Source organism: Chlamydotis macqueenii, chromosome 7 (genome assembly GCF_036417535.1).
Source record: "Chlamydotis macqueenii isolate bChlMac1 chromosome 7, bChlMac1.mat, whole genome shotgun sequence".
In the NCBI taxonomy this organism is placed as follows: Eukaryota; Metazoa; Chordata; class Aves; order Otidiformes; family Otididae; genus Chlamydotis; species Chlamydotis macqueenii.
In genome coordinates this window covers 8,348,026-8,373,453 of record NC_141562.1, presented here as the reverse complement: position 1 = coordinate 8,373,453, position 25,428 = coordinate 8,348,026, and the positions used below count along the sequence as shown (strand labels likewise).

Below are 25,428 nucleotides of genomic sequence, written 5' to 3'. Positions count from 1 at the left end.
CAACATACTAACATACTGCTCCAGATTTCAAATTCCAGCAACATCCCTTTACAGCACAGAAATAAAATTATATTATGCTGATGCTTGTTAAAGTGGCAATGAGATGACACATCACATTCAACTCGCTTTACAGCTCATGAATTATTGCATATTGCACCTGTACCTAGCTGTATCAATTAAAAAAAAATCAATGGGGAAAAAAATCCATCCTGAAATTAAAGCGTAATTCATATTAATAGAGAAACAAAGCAATGCTTATGATAATTTTCCCATTTTTCACTGAAGAAAGCCGCCATTACCATCCCCCATTGTGTGAGAAGTATCACCATAACAAGAACTGCCCCACTTCCCCTACGCTTTAGTATATTTTTATTAACTACAGTTTCTCAGAGTTGTTACATGCCCCGTCCCGTCAGCCAAAAGATCAATAGCAACTTGTGTGGAGAACTCCAAAATGCATCAAGAGATTGAGTCATCATCTCCAGAAAATTTCAAGCCTTAGTTGGTTTGACTGACCATAGCCTCAGGTCCAGGCTCTGAATTTTTGTTGTCCCAACACACCGGTGATAAAAGGAACACTACCTTCAGGATGCTCCTCTATCATTTTTTCCCCTCCTCTTCCCCCCTGCTCCCTTTTTAACAATTCACCTGACACTGCCTTCTTTCCGCAATCACTCAGAGGAGTGTTTCATTACATGTTAAAAGACAAGATATGTATTGAAAGTAGCAATTTTATTTGAGTTAAAATTATTTACAAAAACCCAAAGACATACTTCATGAAACTGGTACAAACTATTTTTCCTGCCGTTGGCTTTTGCTCCAAAGATCACAGCTGAGAAATACTGTATAAAATAAAAATAGGATTGGATTCAGAAAAGTACTCTACTATTCTAATTTCCAATTGAGAGTATTTACACAAATATTTACAGTGGAAAAAAAAGTTACTTTAATTTGCAAGTTGGCCTCAAGTACCCTTTAATGCAGAGTTATTTGAGGGTCTAACACACAAAAATGCACTGCAGTTCACAGGGTGATTTCTCCCCCCACCCTCAAAGAAAAAAAAAAAAAAATCTGCATTTGTCAGTGCTTGACAATTAGTTACATTTGAAAAAAAAAAAAAACAAAAAAACAAAAAAAACCCCAAAAACTGTTAAACACTGAGGTAAATCAATTACCAAACAATTACCAGTGTAACAAAGAAAGGTAGTTGTCCCTGCTTTTCCCCATCATCACATCTGCATTTTATTTTCTCTCGCCATCTCTCCAAAGAAAACTATATAATCAATTTGAAACCCCATTATAAGTGAAAATCTCCAAAATCAGAAAACTAGATGGGCAAAATATTCAATAATTTCCTCCTAATGCAGATCATTTACATACAGCTTCTCTCTTTCTCAATACTAAGGTTTTTCTAAACAAAGGGGAACACAACCTCAAAAACTTTTCTAAGTTACACTGATAGACTAAATTTTAGAAGGTGATGAGAGAAAACGCAAAAAAAAGTATGACCAACATAGGATTTTTGCCGCTAATCAGTTACTTCCTTACAGAATTCTCAACAATCTGCATTATCAAAAATAGGAAGACATAGAAGGCAGCCACTGTATGTAAAAAATTTACAGCTGGCACTGATACAAAAGCACGAGTTCTTAACTTTGTACATGGAGATAACACAAGATCTAAAAGCAGGTTAGATTTCCTGTTATTTCCCCCTCATTATACATAGAACTAATATTTTTATGGCTTCAAGTTTTACAAATTCAATGGAATAACATGATGTAACTACCTGTACAGGTATTTTAAAATGTCAATGAAGCAGATCTCAGAACAGTCTGCAAATATTCAAGACCAGCTTAATAAAAATAATTACCAATTCTGTTGGTCTGAATAACGAGTGCAAGAAAAAAAATTGTTAAAAAATGTCATGTATTTTCTGGGATTCTTTGTTCCACTTAAGTCTTCAAACACAATGCTTTGCTGTGAACTAGACCTCAGACTGAACAAAATCTTAGCTATATCAGCAATTTAAGGCTTTGTGTTGTATGCATTTAAGCTTTGTCATACTACAGAAGAATGAAATAGAAAGATTATGTCAGCTGGAAACATTAATCCCCATTGGTGTTTTAGCTTCTTTAGAATTCTTCCCCCTAAAACATCCAAATTCTTTGTACTGAGCATTATAAAATACATCTTGAGTGCTTCCTTGAAACAAATTAAAACAGCATTTCAAAGTTTTTGCTTATTAGAAGTGTAAACTACCCTGGGATTGAGGTTGGTTTTTTCTTTTTGTTCTTTTTCTTTTTTTTTCTTTTTTTTTTTTCCTTTTTTTTTTTTTTAATCAGGGCACAACTTTGAACAGTTACTAGTTCTTTTGTGGATAACATACCCTCAAATGGCTTTGTGTGTTTCTGGGTTTGCATGCCTCTTGGAACTACAAAGTGTTATGGTCTATTAGTTTACAGTACATGGGCCATGATAGTTTTAGAACTGAGAAATAGTTCAACAACCTAATTTCAATCAAAACAGTATAAAAAAATAAACTATCCAATCCTCGCCTCTTTGGATTCCAACAAATTTTAAATATAGACAGTAGTTAAAATCACAAAAGTATTTAAAAATTTATATTTTATGATTTGGAATAATCTAGTAATAAAAAAGCAAGAGCAAATTAAACTCAAATAGGAGCGGTGCTGCTGTCCAGAACTTCTTTATTAGAATATTTGTTTGATACCTCAGTAGCTAAGCTGCCTTTGCACCTGGCTGGCATGAAACAGTGGCTCAACAGTAAACAGCAGTTGCACTATCAGCAGCAAGTTTTCCCCTTGAAACTTGTCACGAACAAAGCAAGAAAGAGAGATAGGGAGGGTAAACCCTGCCAAAAAATATTTAAATACTGCACTGCATCATAAACAGCATGGTTTCTTTATTTACTTTCCTCAGAACCTTTTTCCCCTCATTTTTGATAGTTGCAGATTGATGTAGTAACTGTCTTTTAGAAATTGCCGTATGCATGGTTAAGAGACCAGGTAGCCTTAAAAATCCGAACACGAATGACACAGATGAATGCTCTTGGTATATCCTTCAAGGACTTCTTTCATGACTTCTTCTTCTGTCTAAGGGTAGCTCCAGCATTAGAGTGCCTGCAGCGGAAGTTAAGTATCTAGCAGTGTTCCAAGTATTCAATCACCCTAGAGATAGATTTCTGGCCTGTTGTTCCAACAGCACACTGGAAAATGTAAGAGAAAACAAAAGTAACAAAAAAGCATTTGTAATACCTCTTTAAAATTTGAGAGCTATGCTAATTTCAAAATTTTAGTATTTAGAATTACATATCAAGTAAAAGCAATCAGGTTCAGGCAGAGGATTCAAAAATATTTTCCTGACCAGTCACATTCAAATGGAAAGAAAGCAGCTTCTTTCAGTTTACTACCAAAATAATGAGAAACAGGTCTTCAGATAATCACACAGATAATCATCCTGTGCTCTTCTAAAGAAATAACTGAAAAATGTTAAAAGCTTCTAAAAACGCATGGACTATTAACAGAAAACACAATTATAAAATAACTATTTCCATAAATTTAAAATATATGTTACTTACAGTAAGATTCATAAAGCTGAGAAATTTTTTCAGCATTTCAGTCATTATCGAGAAGTCCCCTTCAGGTAAGTACTCCCTCACAGTAGTCACATTGATCTAAGACATAAAACAATCTATTTTAATTTGGGAAATATTTTTCTATTTTTCTAACACAGAACTACATTACTCTGGATGTGAGATGCAGTAAGACAAACAGTCATAGCATTATTAAGATGACTTTTGCTGTCATCTCTATGATTTAAGTCTTTCTTAAGCAGTACTCACATGTTTATGGTGTTTATGTTTCTAGGAAACAATTGCTAAAATCTTTTTCTGCTATTCTTGGTTGTTTTGCGGGTTGAATGGTGGTTTTTTTTTTAATCTCTCCTTTCACTAAAGATCATCACCACCAAGTTTTAACTTCAGCCTTCTGTTATGTATTTCCAACCTGAGGCAATAATCTTCAACTAATGTGGGCATACACAATTTCACGTAACTTCAGCAGAGAAAAAAAATAAACCAGACTGATAGAACAGAGTAAGTCCAATGTTAACTTGCTTTTTGAAACTACCGAAAAGTAAAGCAAGCTTTTATAATCATAGAACAGATAAGCTCATTTGCCTTTGCCTCTCCAAAGCAAGTTATTTGTGGACTAACAGCAAAGGGGAGAGAGGTGGAAGAGGTTAAATATTCAATTCCAACTGGTTTTGATAAACACACTGATGTTCAGAAAATTTGTTTTGGATGGAACTCTGGCAACTTTCCATGGAACTATATACATCAATGTAGCTTCATCAATGTACTAGCTCACATTGAACCCTAATTTAATAAACCCCTTTCAATACTGCAAATTATTACTTCACTAAAAATTGCACTGGACTTAAAAGCAAGTTATTGACTTATTCTCTTACTGGACTCTCTTGGCAGAGACAGCCTAGAAGCAACGCTGTGTATGAGGCCACAATGCAGTCTTCCATGTGCTTCCCAGCATGCTGAAGAGCTGTAAAGAGAAACAACCATGTGTACTGTATTCCTCTAAGCAGCTGATATCTTTTACTGCTTCAAATACAATCTTTCATTATAATTTTTTAGAATTTTTTTTTCTCAAACAAAATGAGCTTCTGGACAGAGACTTCGGAGGCAAGAATCACATAAACTCTGTACTTACTAACTCAGCAGCACATTCTTGAACAGAAAACTGATGTTCATTGGCTTTCAACTCATAACATTGTATAGTACTTTATTAATTGCGTGCTTAACACACCAAAATGCAAATATAAATGTTTCAAGTGATACTATAAGCCAGTAAAGACTTCTACTAAAAGAAGTTCATTGTATTAAGGATAACAGATATAGCACTTTTTGCCAATGACTCAGCATTTTTGGGCAAGCCACAAAGCGCTGCAGACACCAGTTGATGGAGCTACAAAAAGGAGGAAGGATATAAAGCAAGGCTACAGAAAGTAATATACGGCACCTACTATTAGAAGATTAAAATACTATTAGAATTAATACACGGCACCTATTATTAGATTAAATGAGAAGGATTGATGTTTCAAGACATAATATGTTTTTCCGGAGACAAACTACATAATTCAGCTGAGAGACACTCAAATTCCTGCAACAAACTATCAAAGATGCAGCACAACAAGGCATTGCACAGGTATCTCAGACACAGAAGATGGGAATAGAAGCAGCATGTGTGCAAATGGAAGTGGGGGGAGGGCGCGAGGAAAAAACCCTAGAAGTAGCATGAAACAAGAACTGGTCATGATACCTTGGCAAACAAGTTAAGGCAGCTAACTTTCAAGGACTATTTCAGAAGAACAAGATAAAGGCCTAACAGCCGTCCCTTTCAGATTATTTCTTACATAGAACGTCCCTAAAAATGTTAAGAGTTTGTTGTGGGTTTTTTTTGTTTTAGAAGGAACTGAGAGAAGGTACTATTAAGAAAATAAAAAGTAGCGTAAAAACTTCTACTTCTTATGCCTCATCTCTGAACTGCTCCTACTTATGATCTGTAGGAGTTTCACCTGATGGATACACTGAGGAAATCTCAGCCCAAAAGACTGCCTGTACATAGGAAGCAGAGGACAAGGTGGGAATTTATGCAGCCACAGAGTTCTCTGCCTTTTCTGAGCTCATCACGACCAGACAACGTACCTTTATTAAGATCAAGTTCTTCATCATCTTCTTCCTTCTTATCCTTCTCTTCAGTACTATCTGGCTTTTCTGTGGAGACCCACTGTATTTCCCCACTTGTCTCTTGCCATTCCCCACTCTTGTCATGCTGAGCAGTGGGAGCTTCTTTAATCAATTCGTCTGTCTGGCTCTCAGCCAGCTGTGCCGCTCGCTCACGCTCAAGGAATAGCTAACGGAGAAAATTTCAGGAGAATTTCTATTATAAATTAAACTCTAAACACATTGAATAAATACTTCAAAGTTCATCTCCCCTTCACAGTTTGCCCCTTAATACAGTTAGTCTTCAATACTTTTCTTAACAATATCCTTTTCTTCTTCAAAGAAAAATGTAATTTATCCCAACACTAACACTGTGCTCTACAGAAAAGGCTTCCCTCCCTCCCCAGTGTTCAACCAGTTGGCAGGCTCCCGGGCATCGTAAATGTTTGGTCATTTTCCTTGAGAGACAGCTTGAAGACTAAAAGGTGACATTTTCCCATCCATTTTTGTTCTCTACCAATCTTCATTTTCCTTTCATGCTAGCTATCCCCTCTAGCTTTTCCCTTGATATGTAAAAAAGCAAAAATTTGAAAGAGTAATTTAAACTTACTTATCAAGGATGTGACTGAACCAGTAATCTCACATTGTGCACTTCTATCTTGTGAATTATTTCCCAAGTCATACAATCACCAGTTTTAAATATTGCTTTGCCAAGCTGCATACATTAAGATACTTAATATTGTTATTTTTACTGTTGATTTTTTGGGGGCTTCTGCTGGACAGTTATTTCACACAATTAAACAGAAGAACTGCTAAAAGTGTCCATAGAACTATCTCCATTGAAATAAAAAGGCTGTAATTTCCTTTCAACTCTTTTGTTTTAGTTTGCATGGTAGAAGTCATTCACCAAAATGGCTTTTTTTTTTTTAGCAAGTTAGTCAATACAATATTTAAGAATGCTGTTTCACATCCATAATCATTACATACATCTTTTATTGCTTTTATAAAGCATTACACTTCTATTAATTTAAAGTTGCAAACCACCCAAAAGAGAGTACTTCAAAGAAGTAATCTATGGAAGATAAGAGTAACTTAAAATTTTTACAGCTGTTTTAAAACAAAACTGTAAGTAAACCATTTAGGAACAAGAAAGCTAGAAATAAACCATATAGGAACAAGAAAGCTTTATAGAGCATGAGAGCAGCCTTTGGATGTCTTAGTAATGATACTACTGTCCTTTATCAGGAAAGGTGTTTCCGCAATGGTCAGTACCGAAAAAGTAAAATTTGTGAGCAGTACTCCTCTTCCCCCACTATGCTGTATTATTCAAAATACTAAACAGAAAAAAAACCATCTCATAAAACTTCATTACTGGGTTCTCTCTTTCCCCTTGACAGTCTGATAATGAGAAATGGTAACTATTACAGGAAAAACATTTCTTACCTGCACTAAAGCCTGAACAGCATCAATCTGTCCAGTTATCTTTAGGCTATCATCTCCTTCTCCCGCACAAAATGAGTCAAAAGAACATGATGTTTCCATATTGACAAGACAGTGCCTATTCCGAGCACTGTATTCTACTAGATTGATCAACAGACCCAATCCCTGCAAGAATTGGAGAGCCAAAGAGGATTACACATATTAAAAAAGGATAATTTAGCAAAAACCATCCAGATAAATGTCTTCTTGTGGCCTTACCTGTCTGAGGATACATAATTTACTAACCTTTATGAAACAGTTTGACAGAGGGATCAGGATATAAATAAATATAAAGCAAAACTGACATCCCTGTATATTAGAACTTGCATGCAGAAAACTCCATTTTTCCAATTCTGAACACGAAAACATTTTTCAAGATGATATCTCATTTACTGATTAGGGATTCAGGTGTCCAACCTTCAGCTTATATTCTTAAAAGACCCTCCACATACACAATTTCACTGTTGCTATTCAGGCCACACAGACTCCATTTTACATCAGCTGAGGTAAATTTGGCAAAGCCTTTATCTCAAACAGTAAAATCCACCACAAATCTAAAGTTGAAAAGGCATCTGAAAATAAGATAATTCATGGACTTTAGTTAAATCTCTTCATTCGTCTAGCAGTGAACTTTTCCCCCAAAACACTGGGAAAACGGTCAGACCTCAAAGCCACTAAATCCTTCTAGCAACTTTCTTTAATTACCTCACTGAGTATATATAAGGTCAATGAAAACTGTAGAGGCTGCTCCTTAATTTGGAACTGGAGTAGTTAAATGCAGAAGAAGGGGGGAAGTCATTTTATGTTAATGTAATAAATACCATAGCTTACCAGCACCCGAATATCAAATCTCTGTTCTTGAGGTAGGAACTTTGGAACCTGAAGCACACAATTCATGGCTGTGCCTATCAGACCATCTTGTTCACCTGTTTTTGTACTACCCCATTCTGGAAACAAAAAGAGTTTAGAGGCTCAACTTTGAAAGTACTCATTTTCATAACGGTAAGCAAATTGATTAAAACCTTTTGGCCCTAAAGACAAATGCGACTCTTAGCCAAAGCACACAATTTAACACTTAATACTTGCAATTACTTATCCAATTTGCAAAGACAAATTACTGATTACTGTAAAGCAAGCATCTACCATATATAACTGCTTTATGGCATTGTACATGGAAAAATCATAATCAGTAGAAGAAAAGCTACAGTAATGTATTATTGGGTGCTTTAACACAGAATATGCACAATTTTTTCTGTTTGTTTTACCATTATCATTTGTTAGGTTGAGCAAGACACCAATGATGGCCCTCATACAGTCTTCCACTGCTTTACCCACATGGTTGGTTACATTCTGGTGAGGCAGAGGCTTATTGTCTGGTAAACAGATACTGTCTTCAGCACGATTATATCGCTGGATTAACTCCTCACAGTGCTGCAGGGCTCTGCAGGAAGAAGATGTAAAACAAAATTACCTCAATGACATACAGGACATTCCACCCTTATACTCGTTTCACCAGGAAAAAACTTCAAATAGAGAGCTCACACTAATTTTTTTCTGATGCTCAGATGCCTAGTCTGAAGGGAGAGATAATAAACTTATCAGCTATAAAATCTTTTATGACCTCAGCTGAAATTGTGAAAACAAAAACCTGGAAAGTTTCGTGGCTTAGAGCTTTATCAACTTGAGATTCTAAGAGCAAAAGTTAATTTCTCTTTTCAACCTCATCACATAGTCTTACAAGTACAAGTTCTCTCCTCTACTTCCTACCAACCCAGCCTCTCATATCCTCTGACCATCAAAGCAATGTTATTCTGACAGTGTTATCTAAATGTTCTCTTGTAATGTTCTCAAAGTTATTTCCATTTGGTAAGAAATAAATGACACATGACTTCCTAGCAGTAAAATCTTAATCTCATATCACTACTGGACCACAGGCATGATTCTACTGCATGACATTAGTTTGATGTTGAACCGACAACATTGATTTAAATTACGAAAAAAAACCAAAAATGTCAAAAAATATATTGGTCTAAACAACATAGTAAACTGTAGTTTGGCTTTTTTGTGTGTGTGTGTGTTCTGTGGTTTGTTTTTTTTTTTTCTTTTTTAATTTAAAGAAATAGTGAAAATACCTAACCTACAACCATGAAATAATGTTTCCAGTGAGGTCTGCAAAGTCAAATTTTCAGCTTAATTTGTTCTCTTATGAAGAGCGGTACAAGAGGGACACAATCTCTGCCAGTCAACTGAGACCTCACCCAGATTGATAAATGGGTTAGAGGTTTTTTGTACAAGCATCTCTGCCAGGGAGAACAGCTAAGAACAGAATTTCACTATTTGAATTCTTAGTTACACTGTCAGGTCTGTTATGCTCCATTCCAGTAAACACTTAAGCATAATGAAAACACAATAAGTAAGTATAGCTTCCCAACTGCCCTCTTCTGTGTTCACATTAAATTGGTACAGAAGGAGTTGAATCCACAGTTTATAGCTTCTAGCGGATCAATAATAGCAGCAATACATACTGGCAGTATTCAGGTAGCTACCCATACGCTCATCTAAATCAACTTTAGCATTACTTCATGAAAACCAACAGTGGAAATTACCGAGTCATGTTGTCCCCCCTCGCCCCCCAGATCTTCTGGTATAACTTTTTTTTTTTTCCCCTATCATGTGCAGTGCTCTGCAGAAATGTCTTTTTGTTACAACTTACTTAGCTGAGGAGACTATGAGTTGTGAGTCTTTGTATGCTATCAGATAGCTCTGATTTTCTGGATTATGCACAGTTACCTAAAAAGAGAAGGACAAAACAATATTAAAAATTATATTTTTTTTCCTTGGAACAGAAACATTCCCCTTCCACTACCATTCCACTTTCTTCAGTTCCACATTTCTTGGTTATTATTCAGTGTAAACTTTCACTTATCACTGTTCAATACTTCCTTGGAGTTTTTGCCTTGTAATTAAATCACAAAAAATCGTGGCACAGAAGATAAAACTATCTTCTCTGATGTAGTAAGTACGAAACCATGTGGCAGAATGTTCTGTCACAGCAGAACTCTGAATCTATATCCTGGGACTACAGTGTCCCAAGTGTGTATGTATATGTGTGTGTGTGTGTATAAATGTAACAAAGAATACAAGAATATACATCATGTTATTTTTAGGACTTGACATCAACTTCAATTCTAAGAGTTTATTAGGCACCCAACCACAAAAAAAAAAAAAAAAAAAATCAAGTTTTTCCTTTACTTCCTTGATTGAAATTCAGAATCAATTTTCAGAAACAGTAAAAGTTTTTAAGTTTGCATGATTCAGTGTGTTGATTTTTGTCATCTCTCACAAGTTCTTAAGGATCTTACTACATCACAAACCATCCTCAAGTTCAAATTTGAATGTTCTACCACTAAACAAGGTTCTTCTGTTGCTTGGTAATTCAACCTATCAACTATAAAAGCAAAAATTGGATCTGAAATTTTTTCTCTCACTGTTCAGAAGGCAGGTAAAGAGCTAGGTGCCACTAATTTTTAAGTAGGCACACTGGAATTAGTACTTCAGCATTTGTTCATCTTCCTCAGTTTTTAGCTTACTTTTACACTATTTTTGACTCTGTCCTATTTTAGTGAAGAAAACAAGTTGGTGCTGTAGCTATTTACCCCCTAACTTGGGTTTAAGGTGTTTACTAAAATTTATTGACCTGTACTCTGAACCCAAATGTTGCTTTCTGATGCGTAGAGATGTACTGCTAGAACATCACAACGCTCTTCTGCTTGCTTACCGTATCACACTAAAAAAAAGAGTAACCCTAGTAACAAATATGAAAGGCATCGTAAAGAAGCAGATGCTCCCAATTCCTGTCAATTAAGCTCTACAAAAGCACTGTGTATTTTAACTCTGTTGCAAGTTCTCATAAAAAACTATTTACCATCTCAATATACACACTCAGCTGATTACAGGACTAGTGTGACTTTCAGGGCAGTTTTCTCTTTCAGTGCTTAGCCAGCTGACGTTTAAAAGCAGTAATGTTTAAAATATACATCAATTTATTGCTTCTAAGAAAACGGTGCTTTTATCAGGATCTGTTATTACTAGAAACACACTAAGAAAGTTAAATTCATGCCTCAAAAACAACATCCATGAACAGCAGCTTTTTGTAGGAACTTAAGAAAAAGCATCATGCTACATTCAGTTTTTCTCATTAAAAAAAAAACCCAACACCTTACAGTATTGTACACACATACAGAATGGTAAGACATTTTTGAACATTCTAGGAACACTGATAAACACCAAAAAGCTAGTATTGCCTACAAAAAATAATCAACCTTACAGTGTTATTATGTAAGTACATATTGAAAGAATTTAACATTGAAAAGGTCTGGTTGAGAAAAAGCAGCTTTCAGGAATGCAATACATCTGCTCATACTCACGCTTTCTAAGACCCGTAAACATCTTTCTGCACCCCATAATGAAGCAACCAATTTCTCTTCATTTTCATCACTGCTTAGGTGATCCACACATTCTTTAACTAAACAGAAAGAAGTTGTTGTTCGCTATCAGTAAGAGGTCTTCAAAAGCCAAGTGTACAAACTAACCAGCTATTCAGAAAGTTGCTATCAACCTTGGTTTACGCTTTACAAAACCCTAATATTAGGAAACAATCACAAAAATATGATCAGCGTTCCAAAATTTTTATTTTCTCCAAGTAAATTAAAAAAACTAACCCACCACCTTTTGGCTTTACATGTTTGTTATTGTTGCCACAAATTACCTATCTGTATATTTTATTTTCTATTGACAATTAAGAGATTGTACAGCACATGACTAATGTTCCATAACTGTAATGCATTGTTTTGTAGAAGATAAAAAACATATAGCACGCACACTCTCTCTGAAACCGTGTGCAAGCTGAACACTTTCATTTCTTCAATCCTTCCTTTGTCCGCTCCTCTGCTTACTTTACCAGGCTTTATTCAGCTCAAGAATTCATTTTAGAAATGTCCCTTTTTCCTAACTCTAAGATGCTGATCCAAAAAAACTAATCAAGACATATCTTAAAAAAATAAGGAAACAAAACCCCCATCATTTCTTCTTGAAGAGTTGACTTCCTTTGAGATATTCAGTTAAAAAAATATCAAGCCTGAAAATAATTCTAGAAGACAGTAAAGGAGATTTTAGTCTGGAACAAGTGTGCTGTATTTGGGTGCTCTACAGAGATATGTTACACAGTAATCTGTATACTGTCTAAGCTTAAAATATTTATTATCTCAAACATCATATGCAACTTCATACACATTCTGTTTAACCTTAGACCTACTTTCAATCCCACATGCAACATATTAAAGTCACTAATATTTCCCAGTGACTTGATATCGAATTGCGTGCTTTATTTTTAACATTGCTGAGAATTCGTGTTTCTATTTTTAACCACAGAAAAATGAACATTAAGAAAGCAAATATCTTAGTAAGATTCACAAATATTGCACACTGTCAAAGCAGCATCTCCAAAATACCTTTATCTACAATATGATCAAGACCACCTAGAAGTCGCAGTTCTTCTTTAAACCAGTCCCCAGCTCGTTTTGAGGTGAGAGACAGTAACGTCTCCATTGCCAAATGCCCAGTCTGAAAGAGTTAGGTTCCAGAATTAGTGAAATCATCATATGTAGCTGTAGCCAATATATCACATCATATAAAAACCATAAAAACAACATTATGGGTTCTGAGTAGAACCACCACCAGAGGGAGCAAGGACAGACTGAAAAACATGCATATCTAAAAAATAACCTGGTACTGATAAAAAACGTACTTGGCATTTTCAACTTTTTCTTGATTTTATTAATCGCTTAGAAAACCTAAGCATCTTCCTTTCATCTGTTTATCTTGTTATCAACAGAAAAAGTGGAGGACGGAAATGGAAAAATCAGCCAGGCAAGTAAAAGAACCAAGAAAAGCCACAGGGAACACTGATTCTCTGCCTCCCAGATACACTGGCTCTGATGCATGTTGAATACTTTTCATTCTCACAGAAGTATTCTGTGTTTTCAATTTTAAACTCACCTAAGACAGCAATTAAACTAAAACACTGTAGAAAGTCTTATTACATTTACTAATTTTTTTAAGAGGAACACATATCAAAATGCAACAACAGCGAAGACAAGTTTACTCCCTGCAAAAGCAAGTTGAAGAGATTTTAGATTATGATCTTAATTAAGCCCCTGCAATGTTTTTAAACAAAACTAACACCATTTATAAAGTCAAGTCTATAAATTGTTTTTTTTTTTTTTTCCAAAGGCCTCTAATAAAAGGTAAATGTTAATAAAAAAAAAATACCACACATATAAATTTGCACATACACAAAAGTGACCAGTATAGACTTGGAAACACGTGGAAAACACACAGGCAAATCGGGACTACTATAAGCTTAATAATTTCATATAAGGTACATAAATGCAACAATGAAAGGTTGGAGAAAAAGCTGTAAGATTGCACTAAAGTCAACTGAATTTAACCACTCGATTCATCTTCCCTCCTTGACACATTTGATTTGTAATGCTTCAAGGATGGCTGTGCTTATTCTGAGCTGTGCAGCATGTTCTAGGATACCAGTTCAAACCTCAGCAGCTCCTGGGAATAACAGTACTCACCAGGCTTGAGTAAACACCCCATTGTCTTGGAAAACCAAGTTATAAATCGCATGAGCTGCCCCCCCCATCATCTTCAGCTGCTTTCCTTGTTTTCAAAAATATTCATTTCCAAGGAGGAAAATAAAGTTGAAGATTAATATTGACAAAGAAGAGTTACTACTCAAAGTTAGACATTTCTGTTTTTTAGGAGCAAGCTCTGCAGCACACTGTCACTGATGAGCATCTATCAGTAACAGCATTTCTCCAATGCAAATGGAAGTGCCCTTGTGTCATGGAAGTGTTGTGGAGGACAAGAGAACACAAGCAGCAGCAAATCTACAATAAATCATTCTTCCCTGAGTCAGCAGCATCTCAATTCCCCACCACAGAAGAAACAAAGACAAAGCTACAATTACTCCTGCAACTGTTCTACCATCCAGGAAATTGCTAACTACCTGTAATTGCCAACAGTCACTTGCAGGAGTCTTCCAACAGCATGGAAACTAAACACACTTGGTTACAGGGTGTTCTTATCTCATCACTGGGAGATGCAAGATCCAAAACCTCACACTTTTAGAAACTGTAAGTTAAAAACATAATGCTAAAGAAGAAGAGGATATTTTAAGCAATGGATGGAGAACCTCCTTTCTTAAGCCAACTAAATGACTAAGTGTTTTGAGGGAGAAAACCTGAAGACAGCACTTTAACGGATTCCTCTCTCTCTGGCTTTCCCATCTTCTTCAGATGATTCCTTTCACTTTTATAGATCAAGCTTGAAAATATTGTAACATGGATATTTGAAATCACGCATAACCTAAACCAGATTGATACAAGCCGATTAAAAACTCTCCTTAAGAGATGTTAATAGTTACAAAATATTAACTTAACTTCCTAAATGCCTTCACCATGAAAGTTCAAAAGTCACACACTATTTAAAATATGATGCTTTGTTTTCTGTCAAAGGGCAGTAAGACCTCAAAAAAGAGAATATAATTTTATGTTTATACTACTGAGCATAAAAACACAACTTTCACTTTTCTAAAAAAATAAAATGAATCAAACCTTCTAACTCTTTTGCTTTGAGGAAAGTAATTAATTCTATTCAATTTTGATGTCAATTACTACAAAATTTTAACACCAACAGTTCAAAACATGGTTTCCTTAAGCTTTCAGCCTTATGCTGAGAGTGAAAAACAGAATAATGTCTTTCACCAACTGAAAAGAGAAGTCACTTCTGAAAGTTTTCATAATGATGCAACAGAGAGGAGCTATCTGCAAACATCAGCTACAGCAGGCTGTGTTCATGAGACGCAAGTGCCATTTGTTAACATTAAGGATAACTTCTTCAGGTTTTATCTTCTAAGCCAGCAAAAAAACTGGAACAAATTCAACCCATGGAGAACTCCATTTCAATTTCTAGATTCACATTTTTAACGTTCATAACAGTTTGGAAAACAGAACCCTCTGAATACCTGTTTGAGTACTCAAAAATTAGTCTGATTAACTCCTAGACAGTCACACAGACAACACGGTCTGTGGAAAGAGATATGCAGTATTGATCATCTTTCTTTGATCTGTGTAAGATTAAAAAAACTAAGGTATAATTGGTTAGGCACAAACTGGAGTCATCAAAACATCTGCTGCAATCCTCCTGTTTCTCAGTGGATATGTCTGAGTGTGAAAAAGCACAGATCTTTTCTTTACCTCCAGAAGATTTGCATTTTGTTAGCATTTTCTGCCTGTCATCTAGTACAAAACAGAAATTACTTCTTATATTAAATGAGAGATCTATATGAAAGCAACTTTCTCTTCTACATATGAAGTTTATTATTGTCACAACTTACCGTTGCTACTATCATAAACTGGAAGACAACCTAATAATCTTATTTGGCTTGCATATGTTCTCTAAACACTATACAGTCTCTACTTCTAGATGGTGCAGCTGGGAGGGAACCAGTTTCCATCTGTGAGGTACTATAGTAGTCAACACATTCACAACAACAGCTCAACATAATTTTAAGAAACAGAGATGTCTCATGAAAAAACAACAACAACAAAACAGCTGAAACTGATGGCCTGAAATAATATTTCTCTTTACTCATGGACAACTTTTTTACAAGACAGAGTCCCTTTTAATATATCCTCTTGCTTTAAAACCCATCCCTAAGAAAACAAAAGAACAGACTTACAGTTCATAAAAAACCATCAGGCTAGCTCAGATTCTGAATATGAGAAAAGCTCAAATAGGAGACAGTGGTCTGTGGGGCTGGATGCTTTAGCAATGAGGAACCTGTACCAGCTGTTCCATGCTTAATAAAAGGAGCTGTCTTACATTCTGCAGTGCAAAAGATATCCTGGCACTGACAGACTGGGAGCTACGTGAGCTGCCTTCAGTGCCAAAACAGCACTGAAATAAGACACTGATTATACCAGTTCCTAGCTGATCACCACCTAGAGAACAAATTTTATTCTGTGCTGGTATCTTCAGATAGTATCATGTGAATTCAGAAAGTAAGCTAAAATAACCTCAAATTCATTCTTCCTTTGTAGATTTCAAAGGCCAGAACATTAATATGAGCCCCTTACATGCACATTTCATAGGTTTGCAGGAAACAAGCCTAAAACTGAAACAATTCTTCCTTGTCACCACAAACTGATTACCAAGGTTAAGAATTACGTCATCAATATCATCTTCCTCCCTCAAAATTCAGCTCTTTCTACTGCCACATAACACTGACTTTTTATACCAATTCAGCTATCTGTTCCATAGCTAGAATTTTGGAGAAAATTCTAAACTGACAAAAAAATTCACAAAAACTACAAGAGAAAATGCCAGCTCAACAAGGTATATCATCTTTTAATCTAACCTAAGATGGAATACAATCTTAACTGCAGATTACTGGCAGGAGTTGGAACACTGCTTGCAGAGATAAAGCTCTAAAAAGCACTCTTCTTAAACAATAAATCAGAAGCTTCTCCTGTTGAGTATAAGTATTACATGGAAAATGGCAAAAACTTAAGAAGAATCTTTAAAACATTAAAAGAATGTATTACAAGATGTTTAAAAAAATAAGATCATACTAACATCTGTTATACTGAAATATGGTGAAAACAAAAACACATTACTAATTTTTGCCATCTCTGACCACTCATCTAGTCAATCTGTCATCAGTTCTTTAAATACAGTCTTTTTAAAAGACTTGCAGCTTACCCTTTATTTTTCAAGCTAGCTTGATGCTAGCATCAAATCATGGCCAAATTTATTTTTAAACAAAAATAGTTCGCTCTGTTGCAGCTGAAGATACATTCATAAAAAACAAGCATGTTTGAGAAGGGAAGGAAAAAAATTCATGCACATTTATGGTAGTCAATAGATCTGCCACTACGCTTTGGGCACAGAGAAATCAGTTTCTGCACAACAGATTCCCCCCCTGCCCCAGAAGAACTTGCACTAGTTTTTAATTTAACACACAATATACTCTTATTCCCATGTAAGAACACCTATTGTTTGTGAATATATGTATAAAACTTTGGCAAAGAAATAAGAGTTAAACAATCTAAGCATGGTCTTTAACATGGTGATTTCAAGTGTTACTTGCTTTTAATTGCTACCTTTAACTAGCTACCCTTAGGAGTGAGTGGTGAATCAGACAGCTGAAGAACATGGTAACTTTATCTTACTAACAGCCTTTTAGAAAGGAAATTGAAAATTTAAAGACAACAATACTTGCAGTGCAGCTATATACACATAGGAGGTAGACAAAATGTTGCGACTCCTTAGCTGGGAGATACAAGATGAAAAATGATGCTTACAGGTTCCATTTTACTAAGCATTCCACTAGTTCCAAGGCTTTCAAATAAAAGCATGATACTCACCGTGATGTTTTCGAGATCAAGATGTTTGTTGTGAACAGTTTCACACAGTCTCCGAATTTTTTCCTTAATTTTATTCATGTCTTTTTCATTCAGCAGCTTGGCAGAAGAAGCATCTTGTTCCAATTCCAAAAGTCGTATCATCAGATCCAGACTAGCTCTGTCTAAATCCATGTTCAAACGATCTCTACTCAGGATGTACATTAGAGCTGCTGTACAAAGGGATAAATTCTTGGGTTGGGAGAACAAAGAAAGAGTTAGTTTCTAGTAATCATGTCAGGCAGATCTTTTACAATTTTTAATAAACAAGCTGAAGGTTTACAAAAGAAAAAGCCTAATACGTCCTAATCTACGCTAGCACTTGTATAAGTACTTACTGTTGTACATAGATTCCTTCTAGCAAGTTACTAATACATTCTCCTAACCAGTACCACTGAGACAGGATCATTTAAAACATTAACAAAACCCTAGAAGAAAATCAGGATTTTCTACTTTTAAGGGAGTCAGTGCTGCAGACAGAATAAGAAACGGTAACTCCAGCATTATAGAAGAGACAGATGGCAGGGGAACAAAGCAAAAAAGCACAGGGTGTATGGCAAGGTAGGTGAACATTCTGGTTTGATGGGATAAGCTGGTGACAGCATCAGAAAATATACAGATCATGGAGACAGTGTTTGCATGTGAAAGGAGGGGAAAAAAAACAAGAGCCTGGTGACATACATTCCAATTCTGCCAAGCAAGTCTGTCAGTCAATAGTTTACCCAAACCTTTCTGGCACAAACACATTCCATTTCCAGGGGAATTCTGCTTTTTGGAAGCAGTCAAGAGTACAAACCAGCTTCCTCCTGTCCCCATCAGTCCTTAACAAGCAAACGTTATCATCTTGACCATCCCTATCTTACACAGGATCCGTGTATAGGGACTCCTTACTGCCTAAAGAATACTTAATTCTAATTCAAGAAGGAATTAAATTTCATCTTCATGAGGATCCAGAACAGCAACAACAGAAGGTGACTGTCAGGAAGGGACAAACGACAGTGAAGAGATCAGAGCAAAGCTATCTGTCCCTGGTGAGTATAGCACCTGCACCAAGAGACCCATCTATCCAGGCGAGCTCCAAGCTACAGTAAAGAGAAGTGTTTATGGAGAACTGAGTTGTGCTGGGCACAATACTTCCAGAAACCTCTGATGGTATCTGGAGGAAAAAAGAGCTAGGAGGCATGTGGGGGGGTGTGTGTGCCTCACCGACTTCATTTCTCAAAAGTCAACATGCTGCATGCATCAATTTCTTTTTTTTTTTCCCCGCATAAAGTAAATAAAAAAAAATACGAGACAAACTAATTCTGGGAGGTTAATGTAGCACAGCTCAACAGGAAAGAGTTGGATTTCTGTGTCATAACAGATGAGTACCTTGTTTAGAGTTCAGCAAACCACCAAAGCAATCATTAGCTGCCTCTATTTATTTTAGAAGCAAGTAATAATTATACCTGGTCACACTAAACAATATCAGCATTTCCGAAACAGGATTAGGCAGCTGACAGTCTATCAAAAGCTATGTTAAAACTTCTTCCTGTCTGAGTCAAGGAAACACTCAGCCGAATAGACTTTAATCTGGCTAATATCAACTATGCATTTGTAATACCAAAGGAAGCAAGCAAGAGTTTCCAACATTAATGTAAACTTAAAGACACAGCATTGTTTGAAAAATAAAATTAAAAAAATCTTAGCTGTGAGTATCACTACTGAAAAAAAAAGCTGAAGCCTCCAAAGGACTTTCTATCAACTAGAAATTATGCAGCAGGGAATAGAGGCTAACTGCTAAATTGTTAATCTGGGCTGCCAGTACTTAGGCATTTCTAGAAGTCAGAGACTGTTCTTAGATCACTACTCAGAAACTCTTTATAGATACTCCAAAGTCTGATAAGGGCAATGACACTCATTTTGCAAGCCTCTGTACCAAGCCCTTGCCTGTCCCAGGCTCCTTTCCTTCTTTGCAATCCAATTGACTTCCTATTGCGCAGAGCAATCGTTCTCCCTCCACATAAGCTCTCTCAACCCTTGCCATCAGACCTTCCACCCGGGCTTTAAGATACTGAAATGTGACCGGAAGGAACCCAAGCAGGGGACTAAGACATTACACAGAAGGTTTCAAGCTGCAGGAGGATTGCCAGAAAAGCCAAAAGGAGTGGAGTAGCTATGTGTAATAAGAACTAGGTTCCTGCAACAGCATCTATACAGACGGCAGTCAGGCCAATAAGGCTCCAAACGCCAACATGCAACAGAAAAATAGTGATGTTACAAAAGTAAGGACCTCAAATGTGAATGGTGCTCATAATGTGGAACAAACCTGCTTCAGCTACATGCCAGTGATACAGGTTTTCTCAAACTCGTTTTTCTTAGTCCCTACAGGCAAGTTGGTTTAATCTTGAACATAACATCTCTACATTTTGCTTTGTTCTTCTCTAAGTGTTAAAAACAGTTAAGTTATCTCATGCCAGGCTGGATGAGGCTCTGAGCAACCTGATCTAGTCAAAGATATCCCCGCTCCTTGCAGGGCGGCTGGACTAGATGACCTTTGAAGGTCCCTTCCAACCCTAACCATTCTATGAGTCTGTGGTTCTATGCCCTACCATACACAGAATTCCGAATTAAGAACGGGGGAAAAATTGTTAGTATAACTCATTTTTAATCAATATCCTAAAGAAAAAAAAAAAAAAACAAATCAAGCAAAACAACCAAAGAACCCAATCAAATCCTCAAAATCCCACCCATATGGATTGCAGCAGCGAAGCTGGTTTTTGAGTGGGATTTTTTTTTCTGTTCCTCAAGATGCTTAAAATACATTCTGCTTCCAAAGAAATGTGGAGAGTAAAAAGAAGTAAAATAAATAGAATTTGCTCTAGACAGAAATTTTATGGCATATCTAACTATGGAGTTGCACTCCATAATTCTACAGAATTCAGGAAAACATCCCAGTTGAACATATACTCCAGAAATGGCAGACCATTTATTTACACCCACTCTCATCCTTGTCTCTCTTGCTTGTTCTATTTATACTCCAGCTTGTGGCAACAGATGGTTATTTTCCAGGGTTCAGCACTACATTTAATGCATTTTTTTTTTAATTATTCACATGCTGAAGACATTACAAAACCACATTTCTGTGCTTAACTATTGACAGCTATAATGTAAATATAGTTTTTATTTTAAAAATTAATACCACTCCAAAACCTTTAGAGCATAGCTGGAGAGACAAAGTTAAAAACTGAAACTGCAGCTTGAAGACAAATCTACACGAAAAATTTGGTGGAATAAGTAATTTTCATGTAAATATCTTGGAGGATAGCTCGGTAAGATAGCTGGTTATTTTGGTTTCTTTGCTGGTTAAAAAAAAAAAAAAAAACAACAACAAAAAAAACCCCTCTGCAACTGGTATTTTATATCCTTATGGACACATAAAAGTCCCCTACTTTCTCGGTCTATCCCATTGTATCAGTAGAATGAACGCTGTACATGCTTACATCTGTTTCCATTAGCAATGTCACTGTGGTGGTTTTCCCATCTCCAACACACTTGAAAGAAAATATTAACAAAATAATTGTATTTTTTTTCCCCCAATCCTTATTAACCTTAAATGGATTCGAACCATGCAAACAAAACCTAGTGTGAATTTAGTATTCTTAAGTTAGTTTGCACTGAGATGTAGTGGAGAAATTTCTATTCATTTTTAACAAGTTAAAATTTTAGTGAAATAATTAGTGAATGAAAGGGTAGTATATAAAGACAGCAAGCTTATACAGAGAAGGTCACTGTTGAAGCATATACTGTCAGTAGTCAGAGCACATATTTTCGCATTTATTAATACCAGTTTGATAAATCAGTAATTTTATAATACTCTATAACCAGTAACAAAAATGCACTGTAACTATATTAAAACCTTAGCTACCATTTTTTTTTTCCTGACAAGATGGAGCATTTAATGAAATATACTGAAAAGAGTGAATATAATCAATGGTTTTTGTTACTGCAGACTAATAATAGCTTGCCATTTCCTTTTGAACTGTATGTGCTAGTTCTTCTGCAAATGAAGGAATAATGGTAACTGTTAAAAGACAGCCAAAAATACACCAAGCAAGCTTGTACATTTTCCAAGGAACCGTAGCTGTCCTCTGCAGATCTCCTGCAACTCAGTGGTAGGAACTGTCCTGAATAGCATGACTATACTTTATTTACTTCTACTATCACTTCGCACTATTTTGACAACTGACAAAATAATTAACGCATTCAACCCAATTCCTATGCCATTGCTAATTTGTGAGAGAGACAGAAAATAAGCTACTATTTTAAATTAGTTACGTAAAGCTCTACAGCTTTTCCCCCCACCCACAGTAAGGTGTCAAATATAAGCTCTTAAATGTCTGTTTCTGCAGGTGTAAAGTTTCCTTCCACATTGTATGCCGTATAAAAGTAAAAAATCTGATTGGATATACCTATCTATGACCCACTTCAAGTAATATGTCTTATGTGCAGCTTTTGTAAAAATACCTCAAGGGATACTCCACAGTGGCACAGTTTCCAACTGCTGGAAAAACAGCAAGAAGTGTTTTCTATTACAGTTGAATTGAACTTGTAAAGTTGATAAGAAAGAAAATCCAAACTGCTTCAGTTTTTAACTCTTGGGTCATGTTCAATAAGTAGTTAAAATTTACTTTTCCTAGATTTATCATAGAACACTGCATACTCAAGGTCCCCTACAACTGCAATTACAGCACTGCTCAAGGAGACAAACACAAGACATGAAAAATACCCCAAAATGGCTACAGAAAAAGCAATAATTGACATACAAGCAAGTCTGGAGATAAGCACTTAGAGTCATCTTTAAATATAAAGGAGAAAGGATTCCTTTCAAATGTATTTTATTTGAAAAAAATTATAAATGAAATGAAATGAAACAATAAAACTATTGAAAAAAGCTTAAGAGAAGATATAAAATAGCAATCCAGAGAGTATTCAGTTTTTTTGAAAAGCTTAAGTATTTTTTAAAAGAATTTCCAAACCCAAATAGCAGAAGGGGAATTTGTCATTGGAACACAAGTGCTCTTATTTTTCACTTCACTATAGATTTCTAAAATGGAGCCACTGATCCTAGACGCACACTATACGGGATGCTTGTGCTTGAATTACATGTACACATCATACTAAGTAGACAGGTATCACGAAACTTTGGTGAAACACATGGTATGTCCATACCTGATGGTGTTGGGAATCATCCAGTGTTTTGAAAACCATGGCTACCATTCCATGTGCTCTCAGATGCATCCGGAAGCTGGGCATGGCGCACTTTGTCGCCAAGCTGATTACACTATAGACAATTAATTCTGGATTAGAACAACTAAAATGAACACATTTACAAAAATGGCAGATAAACAAGTCTGCAAAACATGACTGACCATGTACCTGAGACTCTGACAAACTCTGCCAGGACATTTCTTCTAAAATTCATATAAGGCAAGTTTGTAATTGGGGGACAGAGCAGCATTTTATTCAACAGTTGTCTACCAGCACCAAACTGTGTGTGCTTTATTTTAAGGTTGGCTAAAAACAGGATTTGAGAGGGTACCCTGAACTTGCTTCTTTCAAACAGAAGATGAAATAATTTCAAATAGTTACACTTGAAGTAAAATGTTCATGGATTAAGCATGAAGCTCCTATTTAGAGGCACAGGAGACCGTACTACGGATCAAGGCATTACCAGCAATCATAAATGTGAACTTCCATGGCCATGTAACAGTTATCTAGCTAATTGACTGATTAGTCTCACTTACATGTGACAGGACTTCTACAAAAAACCAAACATTTTTAATATTTATTGCTGCATTTATGGTTGATGGAAACACTATAGATTTCAGGAAAAATCTGGCAAATATATTAATCTCATCAGTGATCAGCATAACAGTTCTATTTTAAAAACGGAAGTCTTCCCCTAGTTTTATTTGCAAGCTGTCTGCCATTTCTAGCACAGTGCAGCATACAGACTATTAAAAATATATTGCTTTTAAACATGGAGTAATGTGGGAGTGATTCTGCAATCAAGTCTTCCATGACTACTGAGGAATCTTTACTATGAAAGATTCATACTGTATGGGGTTTAAAGAACAAGCAGTCTTTCTGTCACAACAGCACCAGTTAGAGCTTACCTACCAGTTTCTGATTCTTTTACGTCTATTCCTATCCTTACACATTGATTTCCTTTGGAAAAATACTTTTCTTTTAATTTGATAACTGAAAGAAAAAATTTTTTATTGTGTTTATACAAGTTACATTCCAAGATTTAAATTTGGAAAGTAAAAAAGTCAGTTTAAGATTTTAGGAAGCTTGCCATATGAGCACATTAAGTGCACTCAATGTGAAAAACTCCTAAACTGTCATTATGGTATGAATTTTTTCTTATCATAATGTACACACAAACTGGGTAATAGATATGTTGTGTTTATACTCCAGCAACAACATTCATTGCTAGTTTTTGAGGAACATGAAGAATAAACTTTTAAAACAGCTCTTTCAGAAGCATATAAAGCTTTTTCTCATTCACCATCAAATCTCAAGTAATGTGTCCTTATCACTTGTCTCTGTGGATTCAAGCTTTTCTTTACCATTTTAGTTTTGCTAAATAGATAGGAAAATTTACAACTATTAAAAAAAAAAAATACTACATGGTTATTGAACGTCATTCTAACTATTTTTTTTTGTCCAAGGAATAGAAACCAATATTAAGTCAAACTTTTTCAAAGCAAGACTAACATTTCTGATACTAAATTTGTAAAAATGTATAACTTGAATATTAAAAAGTGCAATAAATAGTTCAAGACAACTCAGGGAAGCTTCCAATTAATAGTGAGGCTACAATACTTCCAGTGCATGCTAGCTATGTTACTTCTCAACAGGAAGATAAAGAACAAGTGGCTAGATTTAAACAGTATCTTTTACAGTCTTCTTTATAGCAGAAGTGTCAGATAACTACCTAAACAATATTTTAAAGTATGGTCACTTCATTGATGAATATTTAATTCAATACCTCTTTTAAATATAGGTTCAGTGTTTTATATTAAGATATCTTACCTAAGGCAACGTGTGTTTAGGGGCTGATTGCTCTTCAATCCACTTAGCAAGTACTCAATATCATCTGTGAACTCTTGATTTTCACCAAATTCCACTACATCATTGAAGTGCTTTACATGCTGAACAACAGTGTATAACTGGAAGAGACAAATATTTTGACCTAGGTAAGTTGCTCTTGGGATTGATTATAACCTTAACAAGTACAGTTTAAAAATCTATTCGGTTTTGAGTGCAAGGAAACATTAAGAAGTTAAGGAAGGCCATTCAACTATTTAGATAAAAATATTATCTTTAATAGGAAAGCCAGATTTCATTCACACTGTTCCTTCAGTACTTAGGATTACCAATAATTCTTTATCTTAAAAATTTGTTAAGAATACTTACTTCTTTGTCTTCTTTCCTACATTTCAATGCAGTTACTATCTCTTGATAGGGCTGAGTAGGTATTGTCACAGTTTTTATCACTTTGGGAGGTGGTGCAGGAGCCTTAAAAACTCCATCATCTTTATGAATTGCCTCCTTTGAAGATAGCCTTACCTATTAATAAGAAAGTGCTAAAATCGGCAGATGTTTTCA

General features: G+C 35.6%; 1 protein-coding gene across 3 annotated transcripts in view; it reads right to left on the bottom strand.

Moving 5' to 3' along the window:
- Positions 1-713: 713 nt before the first annotated feature.
- The window catches only part of WAPL (WAPL cohesin release factor), a 70,510-nt gene continuing 45,795 nt past the window's right edge, over positions 714-25,428 (bottom strand). Inside the window, exons 6-19 of one of the 3 annotated variants that reach the window (XM_086751886.1) lie at positions 25,237-25,389; positions 24,853-24,989; positions 22,984-23,095; positions 17,737-17,964; positions 12,748-12,859; positions 11,665-11,762; positions 9,951-10,027; positions 8,503-8,678; positions 8,069-8,184; positions 7,202-7,363; positions 5,741-5,948; positions 4,489-4,577; positions 3,599-3,694; positions 714-3,226 (exon numbers count right to left, since the gene is read on the bottom strand). In XM_086751886.1, coding sequence (XP_086608012.1) covers positions 3,161-3,226; positions 3,599-3,694; positions 4,489-4,577; positions 5,741-5,948; positions 7,202-7,363; positions 8,069-8,184; positions 8,503-8,678; positions 9,951-10,027; positions 11,665-11,762; positions 12,748-12,859; positions 17,737-17,964; positions 22,984-23,095; positions 24,853-24,989; positions 25,237-25,389 — 1,830 coding nt within the window. In that variant the 3' untranslated portion in view covers positions 714-3,160. The remainder of the gene's footprint in view (positions 3,227-3,598; positions 3,695-4,488; positions 4,578-5,740; positions 5,949-7,201; positions 7,364-8,068; positions 8,185-8,502; positions 8,679-9,950; positions 10,028-11,664; positions 11,763-12,747; positions 12,860-17,736; positions 17,965-22,983; positions 23,096-24,852; positions 24,990-25,236; positions 25,390-25,428) is intronic. The other 2 variants (XM_086751885.1, XM_086751884.1) reach the window with 2 other exon arrangements.